Source organism: Trachemys scripta, chromosome 12 (genome assembly GCF_013100865.1).
Source record: "Trachemys scripta elegans isolate TJP31775 chromosome 12, CAS_Tse_1.0, whole genome shotgun sequence".
In the NCBI taxonomy this organism is placed as follows: domain Eukaryota; kingdom Metazoa; phylum Chordata; order Testudines; family Emydidae; genus Trachemys; species Trachemys scripta.
This window is the reverse complement of record NC_048309.1, coordinates 28713458-28738719: the sequence shown is the minus strand read 5'-3', so window position 1 is coordinate 28738719 and position 25262 is coordinate 28713458. Positions and strand designations below refer to the sequence as shown.

The following is a 25262-nucleotide window of genomic DNA, read 5'->3' as shown; positions in this document are numbered from 1 at the left end:
GATTGGGGGGTGGGGAATAGGATGCTTTGAGACTCCTTTCCCCCACTTGTTAGGTCATGCTCCAAGTGCAGTTGGAGTGGGCCTGAGGATCTGCTGCCTTGACTCCACCTGACTAGTTTTTAAAATCAAGGGAGAACACATCACATGGGAAATGAGTAGAGAGATTGTGCTAGTAAAGAGCTGTGTAGAGGAGTGTGTGTTGGGGCTGCTTTCTTGTATCTTAAAAGCAGCCCCTGTTAGGAAATGAAAGGAAGATTTTTTAAGAGCAGGTTAGACAAACACCTGTCAGGGATGGTCTAGATAATACTTAGTCCTGCCTCAGTGCAGGGGACTGGACTAGAAGACCTCTCGGAGTCCCTTCCAGTCCTATGATTCTGTGAACACACAGTCCATCCCATTTTGCATTGTCTCTGGTGTTAGGGTGGGGTGGATCACACCACTCTCCATGGTTCCTTGCAGCTCACCGAAAATAAATTCTCTGCCGTTTTCTCTCTCAGACTCAAGTTTGCCTGTGAACATTATTTCACAGGGCAAATATTTACCTGCAATAATGCTGAAAATCTTCCCTTCTAACTGTGAATAATATTCTTTGAGATTGGCTGAAACTCCTGGATCCTAGCAGATAATCACAGAGAACATGACTCAGTGGAGAATTGGGGTCACTGGATATTTGGCGTGTTACAAAGGAGAATTGGTTCCCAGGATCACGGTCAGGTTGTCTTCTCTGTGACCAATAACATGCTGAGATGAGGCTGGCTAGCTGTAGATCTTAAAATGCTTTTTAAAGAAGGGCATTACTGTCCCCATTTTCCATATGAGGAGAAACTGAGGCACAGGAAGGTTAAGGGTCTAATTTTCAGAGGTTCTAAGCACGCACAACTCCCATAAGGTCCATGTAAGCAGTGAGATCTTAGCATCTCTCAAAATCCAGCTATTACAGTCCTTGCTGAGATTCCCCCTTGTGGACAGTCTCAGGTCTGCTGTATTGGACCCAACCTGTGGATCCCCGTTATTCCCAGCCCACTGGGTGTGCCAGAGACCAGTGCTGAAAGCTACAATCTCCCAGAGCTCCATCCTCATTGGCAGTTGGGTGTGTCACTTAACTCTTCGGGGACCCATAGCAGATAAAGCAAGGAACCCACAGACTTTGCACAGGAATTTTTTACACACACACACTCACTTTACTCTTAGCAGTACTGGAGCTATGCAGATCTATGCAAAATCAACACCTACATGCTCCACCTTATGTCTATGCTCACTCCTTCTGTGAGGTCCTGGGACCAGTCCATGTGTGAGGTGGGTAGTCCCCTCCTGCTTCCTGGCAATGTTCTGATGGGGAAAGAGGTCACATTCTGTCATTAAAGTTTTGGACAACTCTGTCACTGACCGACTTCAAAGCCCTGGTCAGGTGGTTAAAGTCCCAGCCTCCCTGGAGACAAACTGGGAGAACCAGCTTCCTTTAGCCTGGTTCCCTTTTTGGCAAATCCGTTGTTCCCATTGTGGAGGGTTGTTCAAAGTTGGTGCCCCCTTGTTGGCTCTCATGCAGAGTCAGACATCTAGGCACTAGGCCTGCTAACAACAGAGTGCTGATACAATCCAGCATGAGGGTTACAGTGTACAGGCAAGGACACCGCCAAAATGGATGCTGAAATGCAACATGGATTCACAGAAACCGACTGCCGACAGACATAGCCCCAGAACTGTCCCACAGGTCATGCTGTGAGTTAGCAATGGAACCATATCCCTCAGCTCATGTCAAGGAATGTCACACATTTTAGTCTCAAAGCTCCATACCTTTCACAGGTTGATTGTTGAAATGGTTGACGTCAGCAGTTAAGAATCATGCAGCTGAGGTGTTAGAGCAGGGGTTCTCAAACTGGGGGTCGGGACCCCTCAGCGGGTCGCGAGGTTATTATATCGGGGGTCGCGAGTTGTCAGTCTCTACCCCAAACCCTGCTTTGCCTCCAGCATTTTTAATGGTGTTAAATATACAAAAAAGTGTTTTTTAATTTATAATGTGGGTCGCACTCAGAGGCTTGCTATGTGAAAGGAGTCACTAGTACAAAAGTTTGAGAACCACTGTGTTAGAGCCATTTGTGCTGAAGGAAGGACTCCCACGGCATTCTTAGTTTCGTGTGTGAATAACTTTTTCTTGTTTTGGGTGCTTGTCACACATGGCAACGTTGTTAGACTGCAACAGCGTGAGAGAAATGGGCAGAGCTGGGAACAAAGGCCAGAGCTCCTGACTCCCAAACCTATGATCTGCTCACAGGAGCACACATTCTATTCTGCACTGTTGGGAAACTGGAGGGTGAGAGAAATCCAAGTTAAAAAAAAAAAGTGAAAAATTTTCAACCATTTCAAAAAAAACAAACAAAAAAACCCTTCTTGTTTTCTTTAGAATTTTTTTGGCCAATTTTTTTCCCCATATTCCAACCAGCTCCACTAAAGAACGACTGACTTTGGAGCAATTAAATATCATCTATAATGTTGCATTCATGCTGCAGTTTTCTACATCTGGTCATTGTGGCCCAGACTGTCCCCTGTGTGGTCTGCTAATGCACCGGGGATGGGAAACTCCAAGGTTCTCTTCTCAGTGCTTTCTACCCATTCCTATCTGTCAGGGAGAGAGCTTTGCTTCTCTTGCTCTGGCACATGGATGGAGGAAGCAGCTGGGGGTTCAGGCCCCCAGCAGAGCAGATCCTTGAAGAACCATGTACATCTCAGGCAGTCAGAAGAGGTACAGGCAATCCACAGTGACCACACCAGCCTCCTAACAGCCCATCTCTTTTTATGATGGTAAGATGGACTCCCCACAGGTTGCTGGACCTGGAGCCCCTCCCAGAAAGGGCAGTAGGTTCCACAGCATGGAGGAGAAAGGTACGTGAGTCATCTTTCACATACCCACCACATTCCTGTGTAGCTGGGGATGCAGGCAGCTATGATGTCACTAACAAAAACATTCCCCAGAGCCCATTCACACCCCAAACCTAGATCATGCATCACACAGGGCCCTTGCTGGGAGGCTTCTATAGTGTCATGAAAGAGGAGAGTAATTCCACAGAAATGGTCTTTCCATACCTCAGGGCAGATGTCTGCTGGCTCCTTGTACCCACCCAGGAAGAGAAGTAGAATGGATGGCATGGTGCTTCAGGTTAATTTATTAAGAGGGAGGTGGGGACTTCCCTTTTCCTGGGACCTGTCCAACAACATGCTCTGTAAGCCATGTGTGATGATGCCTATAATTGGCAAGAAGGCAGAAACAGGCAAATCCAGGGTTAACACATGAGGAAAAGTTGCCTGGCACTCTAGAGCTATGTGGCCCAGCAAGTTCTGTGCTTGCAGGAGACAAGACAGGGCAGTTGTTTATTGGCACAAGTTCCTCCCACTTTTCTTGCAGTCTGTACCACAACGTTCCCATGTGCAATGATTTTGGAGCAGCTGAATGTCCAGTCTGACTGCTGAAGGGGAGATCTGAGTCCAGCATCCCGCCTACCTAACCTCTCCACGAAGCTGCCTTGTGCAGCGCGCTGATAAGAGCAGAACAGAACTGCAATTGTTTCTCTCCAGCATTGGAAGCAGCAGAAGCAGCATGTTCCTTTGTCACATACGCTTATGTTGTGTTACAACAGTGTTAGATGTTTGCATTGAAAAGGTTCAGTGCTGCTTCAAACTCACTAGTCTTTGGGCCCAAGTTATCTTAATGGAAAAATCCTGGCATCTGCCCTTGCGCCCCAGTAATTTGCAGATGCGGTTTAAGGTATCTGTAGTAATGTCCAAACACGTGAGTGTACTCGCACTTCAGGATCTTTGATGTCTAAGTGACCTAAATGGTGGGCACAAAAAGGGAAAGTGGTTAAGCCTTAGAAGAAAGTCAGGCTCTTAACTCCTGGGGTACTGACGACATCCTCATTTTTCACTGAGCTCCTCAGGATCTCTGTTGTCCTCAGCATTTCCTCCATCTCCAGAATAAGATCCTCCACCTCCCTAGCCTCTCCTTTGGGCCCTCTGAATGATGCCTCCCCCTAGGTCAGCGAAGGCACTCTGGGCTCTTCTGTGTATTGCCTACCCCCTTCGAACCAATGAGCTGGTAGGAGTTGCTCTCTAGCCACCTGAATCCTGAGATGAACCTGATTTTGTCAGCAATCGCTTCCTCTGACATTTTACAGGGAGCAGTTTTTCAATGGGACCAATTAATTCTCGTTTACAAAGGTGATTGGGAGTTGAGCACAACTCCCTGTTCCCCCTCGCAATTCAGACCTCCCTCCAGTAACTCTCACTGTCTTCAGCTTTGGTGTCATCCTTGACCATGAACCCTTCTTCTCTTCCATCTGCAAAATATGCTTATCACCAACTCTGTAGCATCACCTGGGCACGCCGCTCCCTCAGGTTAAACTCTTCTTCTAAGCTTTCATCTTCCTTTATCTTGGCAATTGCAGTTCCCTGCCCCAAGACCTCCCTATGTCCCTGCTCCCCAGGCCTCAGCATGTACAGAACATGGCTGCTTGAATATACATGAAAGAAACATGAATTCTCAGCCACCTTCCTGAAACAACCCCACTTGCACTCTGTGCAATTCAAAATCTCCCTCTGTTTATAAACAACCTTCCATGGACTTTCTGTAGCCAGCCTAACAGAGCCTGCATTGGGTCTCTCTTCTCCCTTTCCCTTTCCCTCTCCCCATGGACTTCATACACTTGCTCCAGCTGACTGCCCTCCTTGCTCCCCACCCTCTTCCAGCTCTGGCATCCTCTCTGCTCATCTCCAGTCAGGCCACTGGTGTGTGCGGTCAGGAGCAGCCCCTTGCATCTCTGCACTTCCTCAACTCTCCTTACCAAGCTCAGCTTGGTGCATCTCTTTTCCCCCATGAAAGTGACTGGGAATTAATTGCCTACTTGCTATTTGTGCCTTTGAAAATCTCCTTCCTCTTCATTTGTGTCTCCCTCAGCTGTTAGTGAACCTACTCGATAAAGTGTTTGGGGTTGCAGTTTGCATGAAAGATATTACACGGGCTGGAACGGCCCCAGGCTTTACTGATACTGTGCTTGGGTGCAAAGGAAACAGAAAATAGGCTCCTTGATCAACCAACAACAATGAGGCTGCAGGAGAAAATCCTCTTCTAACAAAGCTGGTGGATCCACTGACTTGTCAGTGCCTGTTCAGGCTGCCAAAATTAAGGTGACAGATGTAGGATTCAGACACTACCACTGTCCATTTTATAGTGCACTTTTATTTATACTGGTCAATAGAATAGGCTGTAGTGTTGTACAGGATGTGGAAATAACTGGCTGGGTGGTAGTACTGCTGAAAGGCATCTGGGGATTATAGTGGATCACAATTGAATACGAGTCTGCAATGTGATACAGCTGGAAAAAAGGTGAATATCATTCTTGGGTGTATTAACAGGAGTTTTGCATGTAAGTCATAGCAAGTATGTGTCCCACTGTACTTGGCACTGGTGAGGCCTCAGCTGGAGTACTGTGTCCAGTTCTGGATACTACATTTTAGGAAAGATGTCGACACGTTGGAGAGTCCAGAGGAGAGCAACAAAACTGATCAAACGTTTTGAATACCTGAGCTCTGAGGAAAGATTAAAAAAACACTGGACATGTTTAGTGTTGAGAAAAGAAGACTCGGGGATGGGGGGGCTTATAGTCTTCCAGTATGTTAAGGGCTGTTATAATGAGGACAGTGATCAATTGTTCTCCAGGTCCACTGACAGTAGGGCAAGAAGTAATGGGCTTAATCTGCAGCAAGGCTGATTGAGGTTAGATATTAGGAAAAACTTTCTAACTCTAAGGGTAGTTAAGCTCTGGAACAGGCTTCTAAGAGAGGTTGTAGAATTCCCATCATTGGAGGTTTTTAAGAGCAGGTGGGACAAACACCTGCCAGGGATGGTCTAGGTTTACTTGGCCCTGCCTCAGCCCAAGAGTTGGACTTGACTCCTCAAGGTCCCTTCCAGCCCGACATTTCTATGCTCTATGAGAGAGGGGTATGATCTCACTAGGGATCAGAGGCACTGCTCCCTCTTAACAGCCCATGCAGTGTTACCTTTGCAAAAGTGGAATGGGCATGGTAAATTGGGGGTGGAATCATGGCTGCCCTGGTGTCCTGTGGAGGGGAAGGCATGTGGTACCTGCTGAAAGGATGGCAGAGAGGCTGCTGCAGCTTGAATTCTGTCGGAGTCAGCCAGAATCCTTTCAATAGCTACCCTTGTATTGTAGCCCCTCTGCATCCTGCTGGGCTCTAGCTTTAAAGTCACAAACTAGCCAGGCTATGGGGTAAGCTGAATCTTCGAAATTCAGAGTCATAAATTCACACTTTAACTTTGAAACAAGTTTATATTTAATTGCAATTAAAAACAAGATGTAAAAAATATTTTTTACATCTCCCCCAGTACCGCCTCGTGGCTCCCCTCCCACAAAGACCCTAGAATGAGTTTCTGCACAGATACAGTCTACACAAGGATTAGCTAGTTCCATAAGAGTTGAACATACTGGACATGGTCCTTGAACTCTAGCTCCATTACCAACATCACATAAAGATATGAAAGGGTCTGAATACAATGAAGAGAGAAGTACAAGGGGGTGGGGGGAGATGCAGCCATTTTACCATATGGCAGAGATATTGCAAAGTTGGAAAGATACATGGATCCTTGGCATCATCACTTCATTTTAACTAGGGTTGCCACCTTTCTAATTCCTGGTAACTGGACCCCGCCCCAAAGCCCCGCCTCTTCCCTTGAGGCCCCACCCCTTCTCTGCTTCTTCCCCCAAGGCCCCACCCCTGCCTGGTGCCTCCCTCTGTCCCACAGTAACTGGGCCTTTGGTTCAGGTGCCATTTAGGGTTGCCAGGACCCTGAAAATCTGGCACAGAAGCCAGAAACTAGACTGTCCGGGTAGAAACTGGATGGGTAGCAACCTTAATTTTAACATGCACCTATTACTGCAGAATAAAGCAGGGACTTTGCACCCAACTCTCCTCTCCCCCCCAGAAGTCGATGGGAGTCGTGCAGATTCAGGCTCCTCGTTTCAGCTGAACTCAGTATACTTGAAAGTGGAAAATCCTACGTCTTCCGCATTTATAGTATACTAGAGCAAGCCGCCTTTTAGGGAAGTTGAGCTTCACTGTGGTGACATCTTTCAGTCCCTGGTGGGATGAATGGGTTTGAACATAAACCGGGGGGGGGGAAGGGAGTTTGTGATAGTAAATAAGTAACATTTAACGTAATTTATAATGTAATCTGTAGTGTATATTATAATGCATAATCTACTGCATAATTTAATCTAAAATAACATTAACATGCAAAATATGTTGTGTAACACACTTGATGAGGAAATGGTAGTTGGTTGTTACTGAGACAAGTAGACTGACAAGTAGAGACTGAGTTTTAGAGGACAGCATTTCTTCAGTGGTAACTTTAAACCACCACTTGTGAGTATGGATTCAGTCATCCCAAACGTGAAAATAAACAGTGTGTATTACAATACATCATCATCATGGATTCCACCTATATACAGTATCTATCTACTGAATCTCTGTCTTATTTTTCTAGCTGTCTTTTTAAAACACGTATAGAGTAAATATAGGCTTGGAAAATTGTTCTTAGCTGATATGGTGTGAATGGTTGCAGGCGTGAAGTCTGATTATGTTGATTGGATATTGTCTAATCTGATTCTGATTGTGTACTGCTTTGATCCTTATTTTGATATGACTGCATAATACTGTAGTGATTCGGAAAGCTTTGTGATTTAGACAGTTCTTGTTTTCTGAGTTGAATAGAATGAGGAGACAGAAATGCGCAGGGGGTGTGAGCCGCGATGACAGGTTTTCCATACTCCTAACAAAACCTCCTCAAAGCCTTTTAGCAAGCTGCTCAGCAGAAACATAAGAAACTTGTATTTTTGAAGAGCGCTTTAGGAAACTTGGAGTGGATTTTACATAATTTAACTAAGTACAGCAAAGCCACTTGCTTATATACCTGATTCCAAAATAAACCAGTTGGAAGAAGTTTGCTGTGCAATGATTAATTCAAATCCCTCTCTGTATACCATGGAACAAAATCCTCTTAAATATCTGGGAAAGAATCAGTGCACTTCAAACTGTGTAACCCAAATGAAAACTAACTACCAGACCTATTAAATGGAATCCATCGGCCCTATACTCTTTTATGTGCAGCCTGCCATCCCCGCCCCTTCCAATGTAATATCTGAGCTAGACAAGCTGACTGGAAGAATAACTGAACTGGAATCTCCACTTGATAGCTGTGTTGATACTAATATATAGTAGTATAGACCTTGAGCCCCCATTTCTTGTATACACAGTGTGAAGTCAATGGGAATTTTGAGGGCATATAAATCACAGGATTGGCCCCACAATAAGTTCTCTGATTACTATCTTTATTGCAATGGTATCATGTGAACAACATAGGGGAGACAAAAAAGGGAGGGGAATCACCTTAGCTAAGGATAATGAAAATGTTAAACTCCCTGCACCTCTGTGTAGAGTGATGAAGGGATGGTACCATTGCAGTCAATGTTTCTCTCCAAAGAAAGTGCCAGGACATTCAAGCTCATGCCCTCTCCGACTGGTGCTTCATAATGAGATTCCAGACAGCCTCTTCTTCACTTGCTCTCTGCTGTGTTTCATGAAGACTTTTTAATTCAAGTTACATAAATCTTTTATTTTATTATTATTTTAATCTGGGGTGATGGAAGGTGAGGATTTGTGTGAGAGTTTTGAGGCAATGGCTTAATAGTCTACAGTGTTTAACCATTTTTACACACATGAATTTCTGGTCTTAAATCAAGTATTAAATCAAAATCCAACCATGAAACTAGGTGATCTTGGAAACTGATCTTAAAATCCATGTGTATAACACTAGGGATAAACAGAATTTCATATAGTATAGTCATATATGATGTAGGATATCTTTAAAATAAGCTTTCTCTTTAAAATAGAACTTATTATTATGTTCTTCCATACCACAATTAACAATCTTATTGCAAGATTCACATTTATTTTAAATTTACTGTAGATCTAATATATTTTGTCTCAGGAGAATTACAGGGGTGCAATTTCAGATTAATTTTTAACATAGGTCAGGGAAATGTTTTAATAAATCCCACTGAACTGGAAATGATCACGATAAAACTATCTGCACATTTGTGTTCTTCTTCAAGGTAGTGTCATCAGGAAAAGAGCTAGTTAAAGGTATTTTTATTCTTAAATATCTTTGCACAATGAAGTAAATAGGGGCACGTCTCCATGCCTGGAGCAGTCAAATGAGACTCATTTTTTAAAAAAAGATGCTACAGCTACATTTCTGAACAGGTCTCTCAACTGGTAGATAAATACTGGGTTTTTCCAAGGAGCCTAAAGGAATTTGGTGCTCAGATACCACTGACTTTCCATGGGAGTGGAGTGCTGATTTCCCTTAAGCCCCTTTGAAAATCCCAGTCATAAATATTGCACACTCATTTGTGTGTCCAAAGAAGCATTTGTACTCACAAATACAGCAGTTGTATGTATTACTACCAGATTTATGCATGCAAATACCCTTTCAAAAAGCAAGCTTAGAGTCCTTTTTGCAAATTTAGTTATTTTGGTCATATTTTGACATTGATCCATGCACGGAATTGTCTGCTGAGGTGGATGAGAGTTCTACAAAGCAGATGGAGGCAGGACATTATACCTTAGTGATAGAAATTGAAGCTCAGGCCATGAGAAATGCCCTTCTGTTTGATTTGGGATGATCTTGATATTAACTACAGCATACTGTGATAGTCTGATGTTGCTTTGGGACCTGCTTATGAACATGACTGGGCATTGTCATTTAGAAATTATTGTATTATCTGGTTGTGGTTAATTTGTAATTTAATTTTTTTTTTTTTTTTGCATCACAAAACATTTCTTTTGCTGAAGCAACAAGGAATTGACATATTGTAAAAATGTCCTTTTATTATTTCAGACGTATAATGGTCAGAATGAGAATAATGAAGACTATGAAATCCCTCCTATAACTCCTCCTAACCTCCCGGAGCCCTCGCTTCTTCACTTGGTGGATCATGAAACTGGGTATCATTCACTGTGCCACGGCCTCCCTCCAAATAGCCTGATACCAGCATATTCCTATCAGAACATGGACCTTCCAGCCATCATGGTGTCTAATATGTTGAGTCAGGATGGGCATCTGCTCTCCAGCCAACTACCTACGGTGAGTTTTCTCTTTTATCATGTTCTGTTTGATCTGATGCAATCCACTGTGTGTCATTATGAGTCGTTTGAATTTAGAAGGATATTTGAGGAAAAAACATTTCCAACTAAGGATTGAATAAAGGCAGTGAACACTGAGCTGCCTTCAGTTGGACAGGGAGCATATCTCAAAGATGGGGGTGGTTTGATTGATTCCGTAGAAGTCATTTGCATGGCCATGGTCATGGTGCTTTTCAGCGTAATTTTGTATTTTAAATTCTGTGCCTTTTTTGGACCCTGTTAATAACCTAATTGTATTCAAGGGGTGGTTTTGTATTTCGCTCTTGGTGCATAATGTCATACTCATTGATTCTTGCCTTTAGGGAGTGAAGTACGCAGGCTTTATTTTTCCTGCATACTTTGGTTGGGTCATCCAAAACACATTGGAAAAAATAACCCCAACTATACATACAATATGATGGGGGCTAATTTAGCTACAACTAATCAGGAAAGAGATCTTGGAGTCATCGTGGATAGTTCTCTGAAGATGTCCACGCAGTGTGCAGCAGCAGTCAAGCAAACAGGATATTAGGAATCATTAAAAAAGGGATAGAGAATAAGACGGAGAATATCTTATTGCTCTTATATAAATCCATGGTACGCCCACATCTTGAATACTGCATACAGATGTGGTCTCCTCATCTCAAAAAAGATATAGTGGCATTAGAAAAGGTTCAGAGAAGGACAACTAAAATGATTAGGGGTTTGGAACGGGTCCCATATGAGGAGAGATTAAAGAGGCTAGGACTTTTCAGCTTGGAAAAGAGGAGACTAAGGGGGGATATGATAGAGGTATATAAAATCATGAGTGGTGTGGAGAAAGTGAATAAGGAAAAGTTATTTACTTGTTCCCATAATATAAGAACTAGGGGCCACCAAATGAAATTAATGGGCATCAGGTTTAAAACAAATAAAAGGAAGTTCTTCTTCACACAGTGCACAGTCAACCTGTGGAACTCCTTGTCTGAGGAGGTTCTGAAGGCTAGGATTATAACAGGGTTTAAAAGAGAACTAGATAAATTCATGGAGGTTAAGTCCATTAATGGCTATTAGCCAGGATGGGTAAGGAATGGTGTCCCTAGCCTCTGTTTGTCAGAGGGTGGAGATGGATGGCAGGAGAGAGATCACTTGATCATTACCTGTTAGGTTCACTCCCTCTGGGACACCTGGCATTGGCCACTGTCAGTAGACAGGATAGTGGGCTGGATGGACCTTTGGTCTGACCCAGTATGGCCATTCTTATGTTCTTACGTTAAAACAAAGCATCCAAAAAAGATCCCAGGGCACTTCAATATTGATGATCTTTTGAATAATAAATATACCACTACGTTCGTTGCAAGTACTGTAAAACGGGAGCAATCTGCTCACTGGCATAGTAAAAAGGTTAAGGTATGGCATGAACTACCTCATTCTATGGTTTAAAAGCCCATTTAGTGAAAGAACTGAGCCTACGCCATGTCCTCTCAAAGTCAGTGGGAGCTTTGCTTGTGACTTTGAGGGGAGCAGGATCAGTCCCCAGTCCTGCATAGGTTAGAGGTGGCAGTCCTAAAATGCCTTTTGGGTTACTCTGGAGCAAGGCGATATCTTCAGAAGTTTCATGTTAACCTATTGCAGAAAGGAATAGCACAGGGATAATGAATTAAAAATGGAGGTCTGGGGTGCGGGAGGGGGGGAAATGAGCTTACTTAACCCAGTATAGAGATTCGTTCAGCACAGAACCAGCCATGTTGTGTAAGCTTTTGTCTTGATTTCATCAGCTGTATTGAATTTATGATGAAGTCATTTAATAATATTTTCCCTTTTAGCAGATTTAACTACATGGTAGGTTTTCTATATTAGTTGCTTCTAAGATCATTGATTTCCATGGGTGTCACTGGAATGCATCAATATCAAACAGAGCTAATTTTGTTTAATTAACATGCCTGCATCTCCACAACCATCCTAGCTAAAGAGTATTTGCTTTTCCTTGTCTCAGTAGATAAGGGTCTGGAAGATAGTAGTGTTCACAGGAGCTATTATCACTTTCTCTAGGAACATACCAAAGCTCCCAAAATCCTTGGCATGTCTGCACTTTTTTTTTCTTGATTAAGTTTGTGTTTAAAAACAATCGATTGAGTATGATATTGAAAACAGATCTCTTTCTGTGAAATTAAATATTACATTGGGCTCCTCTTTAGCTTTTAGCTTCTTAGTTCATTAAATTATTCATTTCTGAGACAAAAAGAGTCAAATTTGTATGAAAGATGTTTTCCCTAGTTTAATTTAAAGCACAGCCCCTACTTCTGACCCCTATTTTCATACCACAATATTTTTATCCTGTGTTGATTGTCTCATTTTTGCGAGGTGATATTGCATTGATAAATCAGTTTCTAAAATACCCAAAGAAACAAGAATAGTGGGATTTATTAAGCAGCTTCTGAATGTCTGAAATAATTTATTTTGGAGTAGTCCTTGGGAAATGTTCTCTTTCTTATTTTATGGTTCTGTTTTACAAATGCAGCATCTTGACAATAAATCAGGACTGAGCTAGGGAAGATAAGAAGGGGGCTTAGTATGCTGAAAACAGAATAGAGAGATTGAGTTGTTTCCCCCTTACCACTAAAATTAAAAATCCAGGGAACCCTGAATTTTTCAGCTGATAGTGAATTGGAAGTGTTTGGTTTTAAAGCAAAGCCGTTGAGAAAGATATCTCCATAGGTCCCAGCTGTAACAAGGCAGATCAGTAAATGAATTGTGTAGTAATTTTAGGCCCAAATGAAATCCTTTCTTACCCTCCTGTCAAACACTTTTCCTCTGCTATCAAACTTTTTGTTACAGGCTGACCCCTCTTTTCCCTCACAAATTGGCCAAATTCTGCTTTTGGATGCACGGACAGGGATCCCATTGACTCCAGTGTGTGCACATGGCAGTACAGCGTTTGTCCCAATGTGCATGTGTAATCCTGATTAGCATTAATGGGAGCTGTGCACGCACAAGAGGGAACAATAAAATCCCAGAGATGGAGCAGATTTTTAAATTTGTATCATTAATACCTTCTGCCCGCATGTCCATCAAGTCATAACCCACTTGGTAACCGTCTAATGAAATAGACGGTGCTTCAGGCATTTCTTGGGTGACATTGCAGGGCGTCTGAAGTGCTGTTGTCCTCCCTGAAAGTTACAAGGTAGATATTTGCAACAGGAAAAATTCATTCTGAGGAGGAACATGTTTACTGACTTGACAATAACAAAGCATTAATTGTTTCACTGTGTGTAGTAATGGGGGCATCAGCCAGTTAGGAAGGTGACTCTTGTTTGAGAGTTCAGCAGGAAGCCTGATGAAATTTGGTCTTTGTTTCAAGTCCTAAATGACTAATGCAAATGTTAAGGGTATTAACACGCCGCCGATGTGCTTCGGCTCGCAATGGGCTGTACATTTTTTTGCATACACAGATGTTTCCTACCTTTGCTGCCATTTATTTTATTTCTGGAGTAAAAATATTTTTAATGAAAGGGAAAAATTGTAATTGCAAGAAGTTTGGGATACAAATCTTAAATGTTGTTAAGAATTTATGTTCAGTAGCTAGGATTTTTTCATGTGCGCTCATGAAAAATCTAGGACTATTAAAATGACATGACCTAGGCATTACTGAGAGCAATGGGAAATGACATTTATTCTACTGCTCAAAAAGTAATTGGGAATAAGGGAAGCTCTGCAATCCTGTAGTGTCTCCTATTCAAGAATCTGATAACTAACACTTTCCAATCATTTCATGAAGCTTCACAATACCCCTGGGAGGTAGGAAATTGCTATCCCCATTTTACAGAAAGGAGCACTGCAAGGTGAAATAGTTTGTTAAAAGTCCGACATTGAGTCATTAAAGAGCCAGAAATAGAACCCCGGTCTCCTGACTCCCAGGGCTGTGTGGTCGTGTTTCAAAAATGGGCCAAAACTGAAATATTTTATCTGATTCAGAGATTGTAAGCCCAGAAGGGACCACTGTGATCATCTAGTCTGCCCTCCTGTGTAGCATTCCCTGCTCTTGGAATGTAGTGGTATTGATAAAATGGGACCTTGTATTACATCTCCAGAGCAGTAACCTGACCAAGGAGGTTTTGCAAAACTAAGGTCACCTCCATATTTGCTTATCATGAATACATCCTATCAACAGTCTCCCTTCCTCAGCACCTCCTCTGCGCTACCTGCTTTTGCTTAGCCAGTTGCTCCTCGGACGTTTCAGATTGCTCCATGAGATCTAGTGTCTGGTCTCCCTCTTGCAGACTCATGTTTCCTCTTCTTTCTGTCTGAGTGTTTGATACGTCCTGGCTGGCTTGAATTGGGTGTTCATCTTCAAACCTCTTCCTTTGTTGAAGATGTGAGGTTCAGCACATTTGTGTGGCACATGGGTCATTCCAAACTTCATGTACAGGCTACCTCTGTGGAAGAGCAGATCTTTGAAGGAGAAGAAAGAGGCCTACAGAAAACTTGACAGTGGTTTAGGCTGCTGGTGTGCTGTGATCATAGCCTCCCATGTTGACCGATATAGTTTCCCTGTACCCTCATCTGTCTGTCCCTTTTTGGTCACTTGTCTTATACTTAGATTGCCAGCTCTTTGGGGTGGGGGACTGTCTTTTTGTTCTATGTTTGTACAGCACCTTGGACCATTGGTTCCTGGTCCATGACTGTGGCTCATAGGCGATATGATAATACAAATAATAAATAATAATAATTGAATAGATACTACTGGGATTCCAGTGCTGCAGGATGGACAGTGAGAGAGAGAGAGGGGTCACTGAATGTGTGTGTGTGTGTGTGCGCGCGCGCACGCGCTTATAAGAGAGAAACCTCAACATGGGGACGTTGGGGGGAGAAAACTACATAGATGGATATTTCTTGTCATTAATAAACAAATTAAATGTACCAGACATGGGCCAAAAATTCAAGTGTTTTTCCCCCTGAAAAATTTCAAATCAAAATGTTTTGTTCAAAATATTCTGAAGAAAATTTCAGATCTTTCTATAAGAAACAAAATGACATTTTTGCTCTATATTTTGAATCACAATTTTTGTATTCTTTCAGTTTTCAAAAATATTTCACATTTTGGGTTATTGTCCCTTACCCTCTTCCTCTTCCTTTTTTACTCCCCTCCTTTTTTTTAACTCATAAATAGGACCCTACCAAATTCATGGCCATGAAAAACACATCATGGATTGTGAAATCTGGTCTTTTATGTGTTTTTACCCTATACTATACAGATTTCACGGGGGCGGGGAGACCAGCGTTTCTCAAATTGTGGATCCTGACCCAAAAGGGAGTTGCAGGGGGGTCACAAGGTTATTTTAGGGGGTCACAGTATTGCCACCCTTACTTCTGCACTGCCTTCAGCACTGAGCAGCATACTATGCCATGCTGCCCTTACTTCTGCTCTGCTGCTGACAGTGGCTCTGCCTTGAGAGCTGGGCTCCTGGCCAGCAGCCGCCACTCTCCAGCTGCTCAGCTCTGAAGGCAGTGCTGCAGCCAGCAGCAGCACAGAAGTAAGAGTAGCAATACTGCAACCCCCGCCCCCCCCACAATAACCTTGCGACACCTACACAACTCCTTTTTGGGTCAGGACCCCTACAATTACAACACTGTGAAATTTGAGATTTAAATAGCTGAAATCATGAAATTTACCATTTAAAAAATCCTATGACTGTGAAATTGACCAAAATGGACCGTGAATTTGGTAAGGCCCTACTGATAAATGGGGGTGGGTGGGAAAGAGAATCCCCCAAACTTGTTTTTCCCCTCCTTTTCCAGTGGGGACAAAATGGGGGCAAAGGAGGGGGAAATGTAAAAAAGGGGGGAAAGGGCGGGGGGAATCTAAAATCCAAAATCACAAACAAAATGAAAATTGTGATTTGAAACAAAACAGAATTAACCGTTTTGTTTCATTTCAAATGTTTTTGTAGAAAAATCTCCTTGAAATAGTAGTGCTTTTGTGAAACATTTTTATTTCAATGAGGCTGCATTTTTTGATGGAGAAGTTTTTCAATTGAACAATGTTTAGCCGCTCAGCTGTGTTCTCAGGATCTCTGTTCTTCTATCCTGTGCCTGCTTCTCTGGCTGAAGGCGGGGAGCTCTGTGGATGGTTCTGTTCTGTTCTCCTCTCTGGCCCTCAGGCCTTTTCCTCAGCGCCTGAAGCATGCAGAAAGCTAGTTGACGTTCTCTCCATTGATACGCAGAAAGCGTGCTGCTGTGTCACTAGTAAGGAAGCATTTATTGTGCAAATTTCCTGCACAAATAAAAATCTAACATGAAATAGCAAAGCAAAAAGCTGAGATGCAACCGTAGGTGTCTTTCTCAGGCCTGAATTTTAAGGAATATTGTTACAAACACAGTGAGAATAAATGGAGATGGTTTTCATGCCACCTTTGACCCAGGCGCATAATTACAGATACTGTTAGTTATTTATAGTTAATCACACCTAATACCTCAGTCAGAATCAGCGGCCTGTTGTGTTGGGTGCTGTGCAAACCTACAGGACACGATCTCTGCTCCAATGAGCCTGTGACCTACACGATGCATGAGTGAATGAAATAAACAATCGGAAAGAAGAGCTGGAGGTGGGATGGTGGGGAAGGGCATATCGGAAATCCTGTCCCATTGAAGTCCTTGGGAGTTTTGCCATTAAATTGAGTGGGATTAGGATTTGACCCCTTGTGTTCACTCTCTTACATTATGTGCTCATCTTGGTAATGTAGATGGTTCTGTAATGTAGTGGCGGGGTTTGCTTCTCTTGCCTGTATCACTGTTAATACAAATGGTGACTTTTTACAGGTTGGGGAAATAGGTGAAGGTGATGAGAGGAAAGAAGGTGGTGGGAAATATGTGAGGGGAAGGAAGCAAGATGGCAGAGGACAAGAGAATGGAAGAGCTAGAAAGGATGGAGGAGAGAAGGAAGGTGTCCTGGGGTGGGGATAGGCAAGGGGTGGAGAGATGGGAAGAACACAAGGATAGTTGGGAGGCAGGGAAAAGTGTGGGGGCTGATCAGAAAAGGTTGCTTTTTGATGGGAAAATTTTTGACAGAACCCAACCCCCCAAATTGTCAGGTTTTTTCCACTTTCTCTCTATTTTTTGCCTCCAAAAATGGGGGGAAATAAAAGCGGGAGTGGAGAGGGAGAGAAAAAAGGGAGAGTGAGTGAGGGGAAAAAGAAACAGAAAATGTTTTGGTTAGTAAGGGAAAACATTTCGAACAAAATGAAAATTTTCCTCCCCCTCCAAAAACCAATAATATAGAAAAATGGTGTTTTCTGTCAGAAAAAGAGAGTTTTGAAAGAAAATTTTTGATCAGCTTCAGGGAGCACAAGGATTTTTGCCTGGAACCAGCAGTTGTTGCTACCTGTCTGTGTCCATCAGGAGTGTCTGTGGTGATGGGGCGAGCAGCAGAGCACGTCCTGGGGTGATTACTGAGGACAGAACAGTGAAGAGAGTGGTGCAGCTAGAGCAGCTTGGATGAAAGTGACCGGAGGCAGCATAGCCCCAGCCTTTGAAAAAGCTGAGGTAAAATGGCAGTGGTAGCAGGGAGAGTGGGAGCATGTTGGGTTAAAGAGCTGTTGTGAATAAATGAGTTTTCAGAAGGGATTTGGAAGAACATGTTTGACAGAAACAAAGGGTGATCAAGGTCAGAGCTGAAGAATTTCCAATGCAGTGCAAACATATTTCCATAAATATTAGATAGGGGTCTCAGAATGTCTGCGTCCCTCATCGTGTGAGCCTGCCGAACGGAGCCTGCAGGCACTGGAGGCTCCCCTACTGGAGGGTGGCTCCTGTGCCACACTCCAAGCAGAGGGGAGGAGTCGGGGGAGTATCCTGGCCCAGAGATGGAACTTTACTGCACTGTGACGGGAACCGCCACTCGCAGTGACTCCTGCTGGGCCCTCCTGCGCTGCCCTGGGCCATGCTACCCTCTCTGCACACAGTTCTGCCCACAACCATTTTGGACTGGGCTTTCCTGGCTGCCCAGGGGTTCATCCCATAAAGGGGAGAAGTCCCCTGAGTCTATTGAGGGCCCAGCCCCTACACCTCACTCCCTAACAGCAGCGCTGCTGGTCGGCCAGATGGGAGCCCATTGACAGCTCCCACACTGGCCCAGTTTGGAACAGCGCCTGCCATGGTAACTTACCATTGACTCAAACACTTGGGGTCACGTTGTTTCAAACCTGCTCCTAGGAGATGAATATCACAAAACTCCACGTGAACAAACACCAACTCCAGGAACATAGCCTTGTTTTTCCATGATCCTAGCCTGGCACAATGGCAGTGAAAGGATATTAGAGCACTGGAAATGCAAAATGACTGGGGCATTCCTCCCTTGGGCTTGGGCATTGTGTGTGACTGGTTCAGGGAGGGGGTTCAAGATGTTGAAGGTATGATTGCCGAGAGTTCTGTCCCCTGTGCTCCTCTCCTACGGGCTCCACCACGGTAGGGGCAGAACCCAAGGACATTATTGTTTTATACACTGTTGTGTGTGTGGAAGCTTCAGTGTCTTAGATACCATGCAATGGTAACTATTAGCAAGTGCTCACCTTTTAGTGGTGATCACTGTATTATAGGGGAAACTGGTAGCAACCCCTGTATCTAATCTGCCTAACACTTTCCATCATAAAACATTCTTGTGACTTTATTTGAGAAGTTCAAAAACGTCCATGGTTAGCAATAGGCCTTTGAAATTTGTAAGAGTGCCTTTTCTTTGTTCAACAAAATTCCATTGAGATTTTCTGAGCTGTAAACTGTTGAAAGTCAATTTTTATTTCACTTCTGTCTCTCCTGTGTCTCAGGAAAATGTTGGCAGCCCACCGAAGTAATAACTGAACATGAACATCCTAAGGTTGGGCCTACACTGCCACCAAATTAGCAGCAGCAGCAGCAATCACTGTGGTGAGAGTGCCTGGGAGCTGCCAGAGCAACTGTATTGGAGGATTAGGAAGAGTTGGGCCAGGCTGAGCTCCCCCACACCAGACTACAACCTCCAGTGTCCCATATTTACTTATAGGGGCACCATGTGGGGAAGAAATTCCCCTAGATCACTGTGGGAAAGAGAGTCAGCCTGGGCTTCCCATAACCATCCTCTGGACTCAGTGGGATAACAGATTTCTTCTCCTACCAGCTAGTGTAGCTAGTCGTGTAGGTTAAGCTGTAGCAGTTTGAGCACCAGGGCTAGAAATTCAAGGTTCAAATCCAGTGCATGGGGGGAGTTGTTACAGTTACAGAAAAAATGAAAATTGTATATTCCCTCCACACACACATTAAGGCTTGGCCTACACTACAGACTTATGTCCGTATAATTGCATCGCTTGGGTGTGAAAAATCCACACCCCTGAGTGACATGGTTATACTAACCTAACCCCCAATGTAGACACTACTAGATTGATGGGAGGGCTTCTCTGACTGCCTCTTGGGAAGGTGGAGTACCTATACCGATGGGAGAAGCTCTCCCATTGACGTAGGTAGTGTCTTCGCTAAGCGCTACAGTAGCGCAGCTGCAGTGCTATACAGGGAGACAAGCTCTGAGTTAAAAGAACATTAAGGTTGCAAGAACTCGAAAGTTGGACTATGCCAGATTTACAGTTGCCTATGTCACCTTAATTCAGCCCCTGGTATAGATGCATTATGATACAGTCTTTAATTATAGCATATGCTGTTTTTTTCCACATAACCCCAGTGTCATTTAGTGCACAGGATAAATACACAAAGAAGTGGAATTAAGATTGCAAGGGCATCTGTAAATCTGGAATTTCCTAACAACCGACTGCTTGATTTTGCAACCTAAATAACGTTCTTTTAACTTTGTGGCAGTTTTGAATGAAATATAAATAAAAGCCAATTAAACAATCCACCTGTAAACAATCTGCCTATCTCTCAATGAGAAATGGTAACTAAAAATAGCCACTTCCTTTGGCTGGGGCTGGGATGTGTACATATGTCTGCGTGATGGGAGGGATGAAGCCTCCCCTCTCCCTGATCAAAGCCTAGAGTCATTAAAAATGCAAATGGTCGAAGACCATAGACTGTGAACTGTTCAGGGTAGGGTCCTTTGTGTTTAGAAAGTGCTTCATGCAGTGCAGGCCCCAAACACAATCTGAATAATATATAATAAACAACAACATTAAATCAGATGTTTGAAATGTCAAATGGAACCATCCAGAGCCCTGTGACTGTGTTGCTGCATTTTCTCTTCTGATTCACTACTTTTTCTTCTGTTGCTGAATATGTCTTTGCTCCATGTGTCTCCTTCCATCTCTCTCTTGTTGTTGCTTCTCCCCATTTCTCAGACCTTATTCCTTTTCCCCAAGTGCCCCAGTTCCCACTCCCTTGGTTCTCTCTTCATGACATTTCCCACACCTTCCCCTACCCCAGCAATTTCTCTCTCGGCGTCCAATCCTGCAAACAGCTATGCCCCCCGAGTATCGTTATTCCTGCACATTGTCAGAGGGACCTAGCAGGTGTAACTTTTCCCAGGATCAAACCCTTGGTCATCTCTGTTCTCTTTCCTCAGACTGCTCACATACTTGAATTCACTCTTTCTCCTGAGTCAGACCTGCTGTGCTGATGAGCCCATACATAACTGTGTGCTCCCTTAGGGCCAGATCCAAATCCCATTGAAGTCTGTGTAAGTCTTAATAATGTATTGTTAGTTATTTGTATTGTGGTACTGCCTCAGAGCCCCAGGCCTGGACTAGGGGACCCCTTTGTACGAGGCACCGTACAGACACAGAGCAAAAAGAGGGTCTCTGCCCTAAGGAGCTTACACTCTAAAGATAATAATTGATTACAATTCATTTTGGATCATTTTCTAACACGGGAAACAGCCCCAAAAGGAAACCAATTAGAAATATCCTAGAAAAACAAGTGTTAGCCATTTGCTGTTTCTCCGAGGTATGGAAATTGTTAAATGTGGTTTTTAGCTTGGCAGATGGTATAATTTATTTATTGTTGATAAATATTTAAATACGTAACTATTTAAATAAATATATATATATATATATATATATATATATATATATATATATATTTTAAATTCCTATCTATTTTAAATAAAAGTTACATATTTTAAATAAAAATGTATTTAAAGTATTCTTTGTAATCTAGCACTATTCCTTTATAAGAGGATTTAAAGGAACAATGTCATGAACAGGATATTGCTATTGTTATGGTAGAATCCAGAGGTCTCTGCTGAGACCAGGGTTCCATTGTGTTCAGTGCTGTACAAACACACAGTGAGAGACAGCCCTGGCTCCGAAGAGCTCACAGTCTAAATGGTCCAGGTAGTCGCAGAACAGAAGGGGAAACACACAAAAAAATTATTTCAATGAGACTTATTTCAAATATGAAATTAATGTATAGTGTTTTGTACATCCAAATCCCATCCCCCACGTTGATACTGCATATATCACCATAGCATCCCTTGGCCTAGCACTGAATCAAACCCAATGGCTTAGATTATTAGAGCTGAACAATTAAAAAGGAAATTGAATCGTGTTCCCTCTAGCTCTGGTATTCGTCTCCTTTTTTTGTTTTACTTCAGCACGAGAACAGGCTGGAAGTCAGCTTTGCTTCTGTATGTAAGTTAGGCCCTGATCCCAAATGTTTAAATATCATGGAATTGCACCTTAGTCAGTTTCACTTTCCTGTTCTCCTGCATGGGGGAGGGGATGCTTATTTTACTGATTTTTAGAAAATCTGTTCCCATTTTAATTTTGTTTCTTTATCATTTAAAACAACATTTCCATGTGTTTTAGGATTGGGGGAAAATATTAAACCTGGCAGCAAATTTGCTCTTATCATTTGCTCTAAAACGAAGAAAATCCTGTAGAATGATTGGCTGCATTGTTCACAATCGGGCTGTGATTCTGTCCCGCTCCTCCTCCTTCCCCCCAAGAATTATGGGTCAGATTGTAGCTGGTGGACCCCTGCCCAAGACATGATCTCTGCCTTTCCAGACATGGAAGAAGGGAGGTCATAGGCTCTGTGGCATGGCATACTTTCTATGTTGGATGCTGTGGAAGGCCCTCATGGGCTGAGGTGAGCAGGCGGGACATGGGAAGGCAACACTCAGAGGAAAGTTATGTCTGCAGTCCTACCAGCGTTGTAAATGTCTGTGTGTTCCGGGGCAGGGCCGCCCAGAGGGGGGTGGCAAGTGGGGCAATTTGCCCCGGGCCCCGCAGGGGCCCCCACGAGTATGTCAGAGGCTCCCCCTGCCCCACGAGTATGTCGAAGGCTCCTGGGAGAGGGGGTAAGCGGCATGGTAAGGGGCCAGGGCCGGGTACCCCCCACCACCCCATCCCCCACAGCCCTGACCCCCAGCTCCAAGCCCAACCCCTCTGAGCCAGAAACCCCCTGACCCCATCCTCCCCACAGCCCTGACCCCCAGTTCCGAGCCCAGCCCCTCTGAGCCGGACACCTCCTGACTCCATCTCCCCACATCCCTGAGCCCAGCCCCTGTGAGCCGGGCAGCTCCCCACCCAGCCCTGGGCAACAGCAGCACCACCCCCAGGCAGCGACAGCCCATTGGTACCAACCATCACCATCACCCAGCAACAGCCCATTATGTAATTGCAAATGTATACATACCATTAAAGCTTTTAATGTTTTTAAATAATGTATTTAGTATATTTTCAAATTATTACAAATTATTTTTTAATGTATTTCACTAGTTATTTTTTACATTTCCAAATACATGTTACTAGAGTATTGCAACTTTTTTTTATGGAAGGGGCCCCTGAAATTGCTTTGCCCCAGGCCCCCTGAATCCTCTGGGCGGCCCTGATCAGGGGCTATATTATTGTGGTTCAGTTCTGGGGGACGGGGGGTTACTTTCATAACTGGAGAGTTCATTCTAAGGAGATATCCTCCCCATGCCTTAAAATTCCACCTGTTCAGCCGGAAGTCCATTGACATCCATGGAGGCAGGATTTCGCCTAATGTATTTATTTTTAAAAAAACAAGAACTCAGTGTAATTCAGTGGAACTCCCCCAGGTAGGCAAAAATCCTTTACAGGAGAGATGGAATGATAAGGTACCAGGACCGTATGTCTTACTTTTCCACTTGGTAGCGGTGAAGACCTGCTTTCCTGAGTTACAGTGTTTAGAAACACCTGTGATGCGCAATCAGAAATAAATAAACTTAAATACGGTGCTCCAGTTACCAGACATATTGCTGAGAACAGCTGCAATAAAACAGAGCATGACGCCACACAAATCAAGCTGCAAACCAAATTAAATTCCAAATTAGCAAGCTTTACAACACAATGAACAGCAGTAATATTGGTGCAGTTTAATGTAGGGACAGGCTTTGTCAACGCAGGGACTGACGGTGTCCAAAGAGTGAAACCTTACGGATTTTGACCCAAGATGGTTTGTGCCTTTCTGGAGTTGTACTAATTCTTTACATCTTGGGTTTTAACTAATTTGTAATTCTGCTCATTAGTTGTTCACTATTTAAAAACTAAACTGCCTAAGATAAGGCCTGGGTGGAAAATAATAATAATACAATCATATGTGAAGGTTTCTTTGTATTAAACAGAGCCCTGTTTGCAATCTCCTGCTAGTGTTTTTCTCAGAGGCAATAAATGAAAGAAATATGTCTTTTTAAATTTTATAAAACTCAGAAAAATGGTTTTAAACAGCTTTTCTTCACCTCGTATAATTATTTATTTTCAAACAGTCCTTCAGGGTAATGTTCCGTTTTCTTATTTCACACTCCTTTTTCTCATAAATGAACCATCACTTCAATAAATCATTATGAAAACAGAGACTAACACAAACCCTGAAAGGTTGAAAGATTTATGTAACACATTTATGTTTTCCATTTTCTCATTCTGGTACTCTGCTGCTAAAGCTAAGCTAATAAAAGCTGCTATTAATATTTCTTGTTGCCTAGCAACCGCAGAGAGGGAGTAATAGCTTTAGCTAGAAAAATAGATGACCGATAAGGAAAAATTCAATTCTTTTATTATCTCAAGGGAAAATGGGCTTTTACTGGAACATTATGATGTACGAGTGCGAAGTTGAATACAAAGGATATTTTTTCAGTTGTTTTTCTATTTTTAATGAACATTATTTTGCCTTCACTAACTCTTTTAAGGCATTTGCCCCACCTCCTTGTGAGCTTAGTTTAGCAGCACCCACGCATGCTCCTGTTAAGATTCTGTTGGCATTTTCATTTGAAAGCCCCCCCTTTTTTCCCTGGGGTTTATCACTAGGTTATAAAATTTCACTCCAGGTTGGAACCTAGAGGACAAGTTTAGGAGCAAATTACTTTTATACATATTAAAAAAATAAATAAACCAAAACCACTTTCCTCTTTCTAGATCATAGGAACGGGCATTTGTAAAAAGTTGTCTGAATTCTTTGCTTTGCACTCAGGTTTGGGAGTTTCTGTGCCTTTTGGGGTGGTTGAGCAGCAGTGCTGTGATTAGCGGTCACACTTTCAAGGCAGCTTGTGTGCAGTGGGGTTTATAGGTACATGGGATGGTGTCTATATTCAAAGACTGATATGCCTAGGCAGACAGAACTGTGCAGTCAAGGTCTGGGCATGGACATGGATTCTGGCTGTGTATTCCGCACTGGAATTGTGTAAAGAGCCTTCCCAGTGCCATCCAGCAATTCTCCCCTCAACAGCTTCAGGAGGAAGATGCAATCCAAGATAAGCTTTTAGATGATCACGATAGTCCCTTCTGGCCTTAAAGTCTATACGTCTGTGTGCTAGATGTCCCGGTCCCACACCAGTTGCTGTTGCCAGCAGGCCAGGCCCACCAGGAGTAATGGTGCCTGAGGCGTAGCTTTTACTTTGCAGTAAATTGATCTGCTGTTTCCATTTGCTTAAAATCCTCTTTCTGAGTCTTATTTGCAGCTTCCCTTAACTTTGCTGTGCCTCTTAACTTGCACTTGCCTGCACTGTGCCTCATTTGCCTGTGCTGCGTTGCACTAGGTGGCTCCTGAACAGCTCTGAAAGAGGTTGAGTATGCCTATTCCAAGGTCATGCCATG

The 25262-nt window shown here is 43.2% G+C and overlaps 1 protein-coding gene across 3 annotated transcripts in view; it reads left to right on the top strand.

Annotated features, from left to right (window-relative positions):
• TOX2 (TOX high mobility group box family member 2) overlaps positions 1 to 25262 on the top strand; it is a 256708-nt gene that overhangs the window by 127114 nt on the left and 104332 nt on the right. For all 3 annotated transcript variants that reach the window (XM_034787530.1, XM_034787528.1, XM_034787529.1), the window contains exon 3: positions 9971 to 10216. In XM_034787530.1, coding sequence (XP_034643421.1) covers positions 9971 to 10216 — 246 coding nt within the window. The remainder of the gene's footprint in view (positions 1 to 9970; positions 10217 to 25262) is intronic.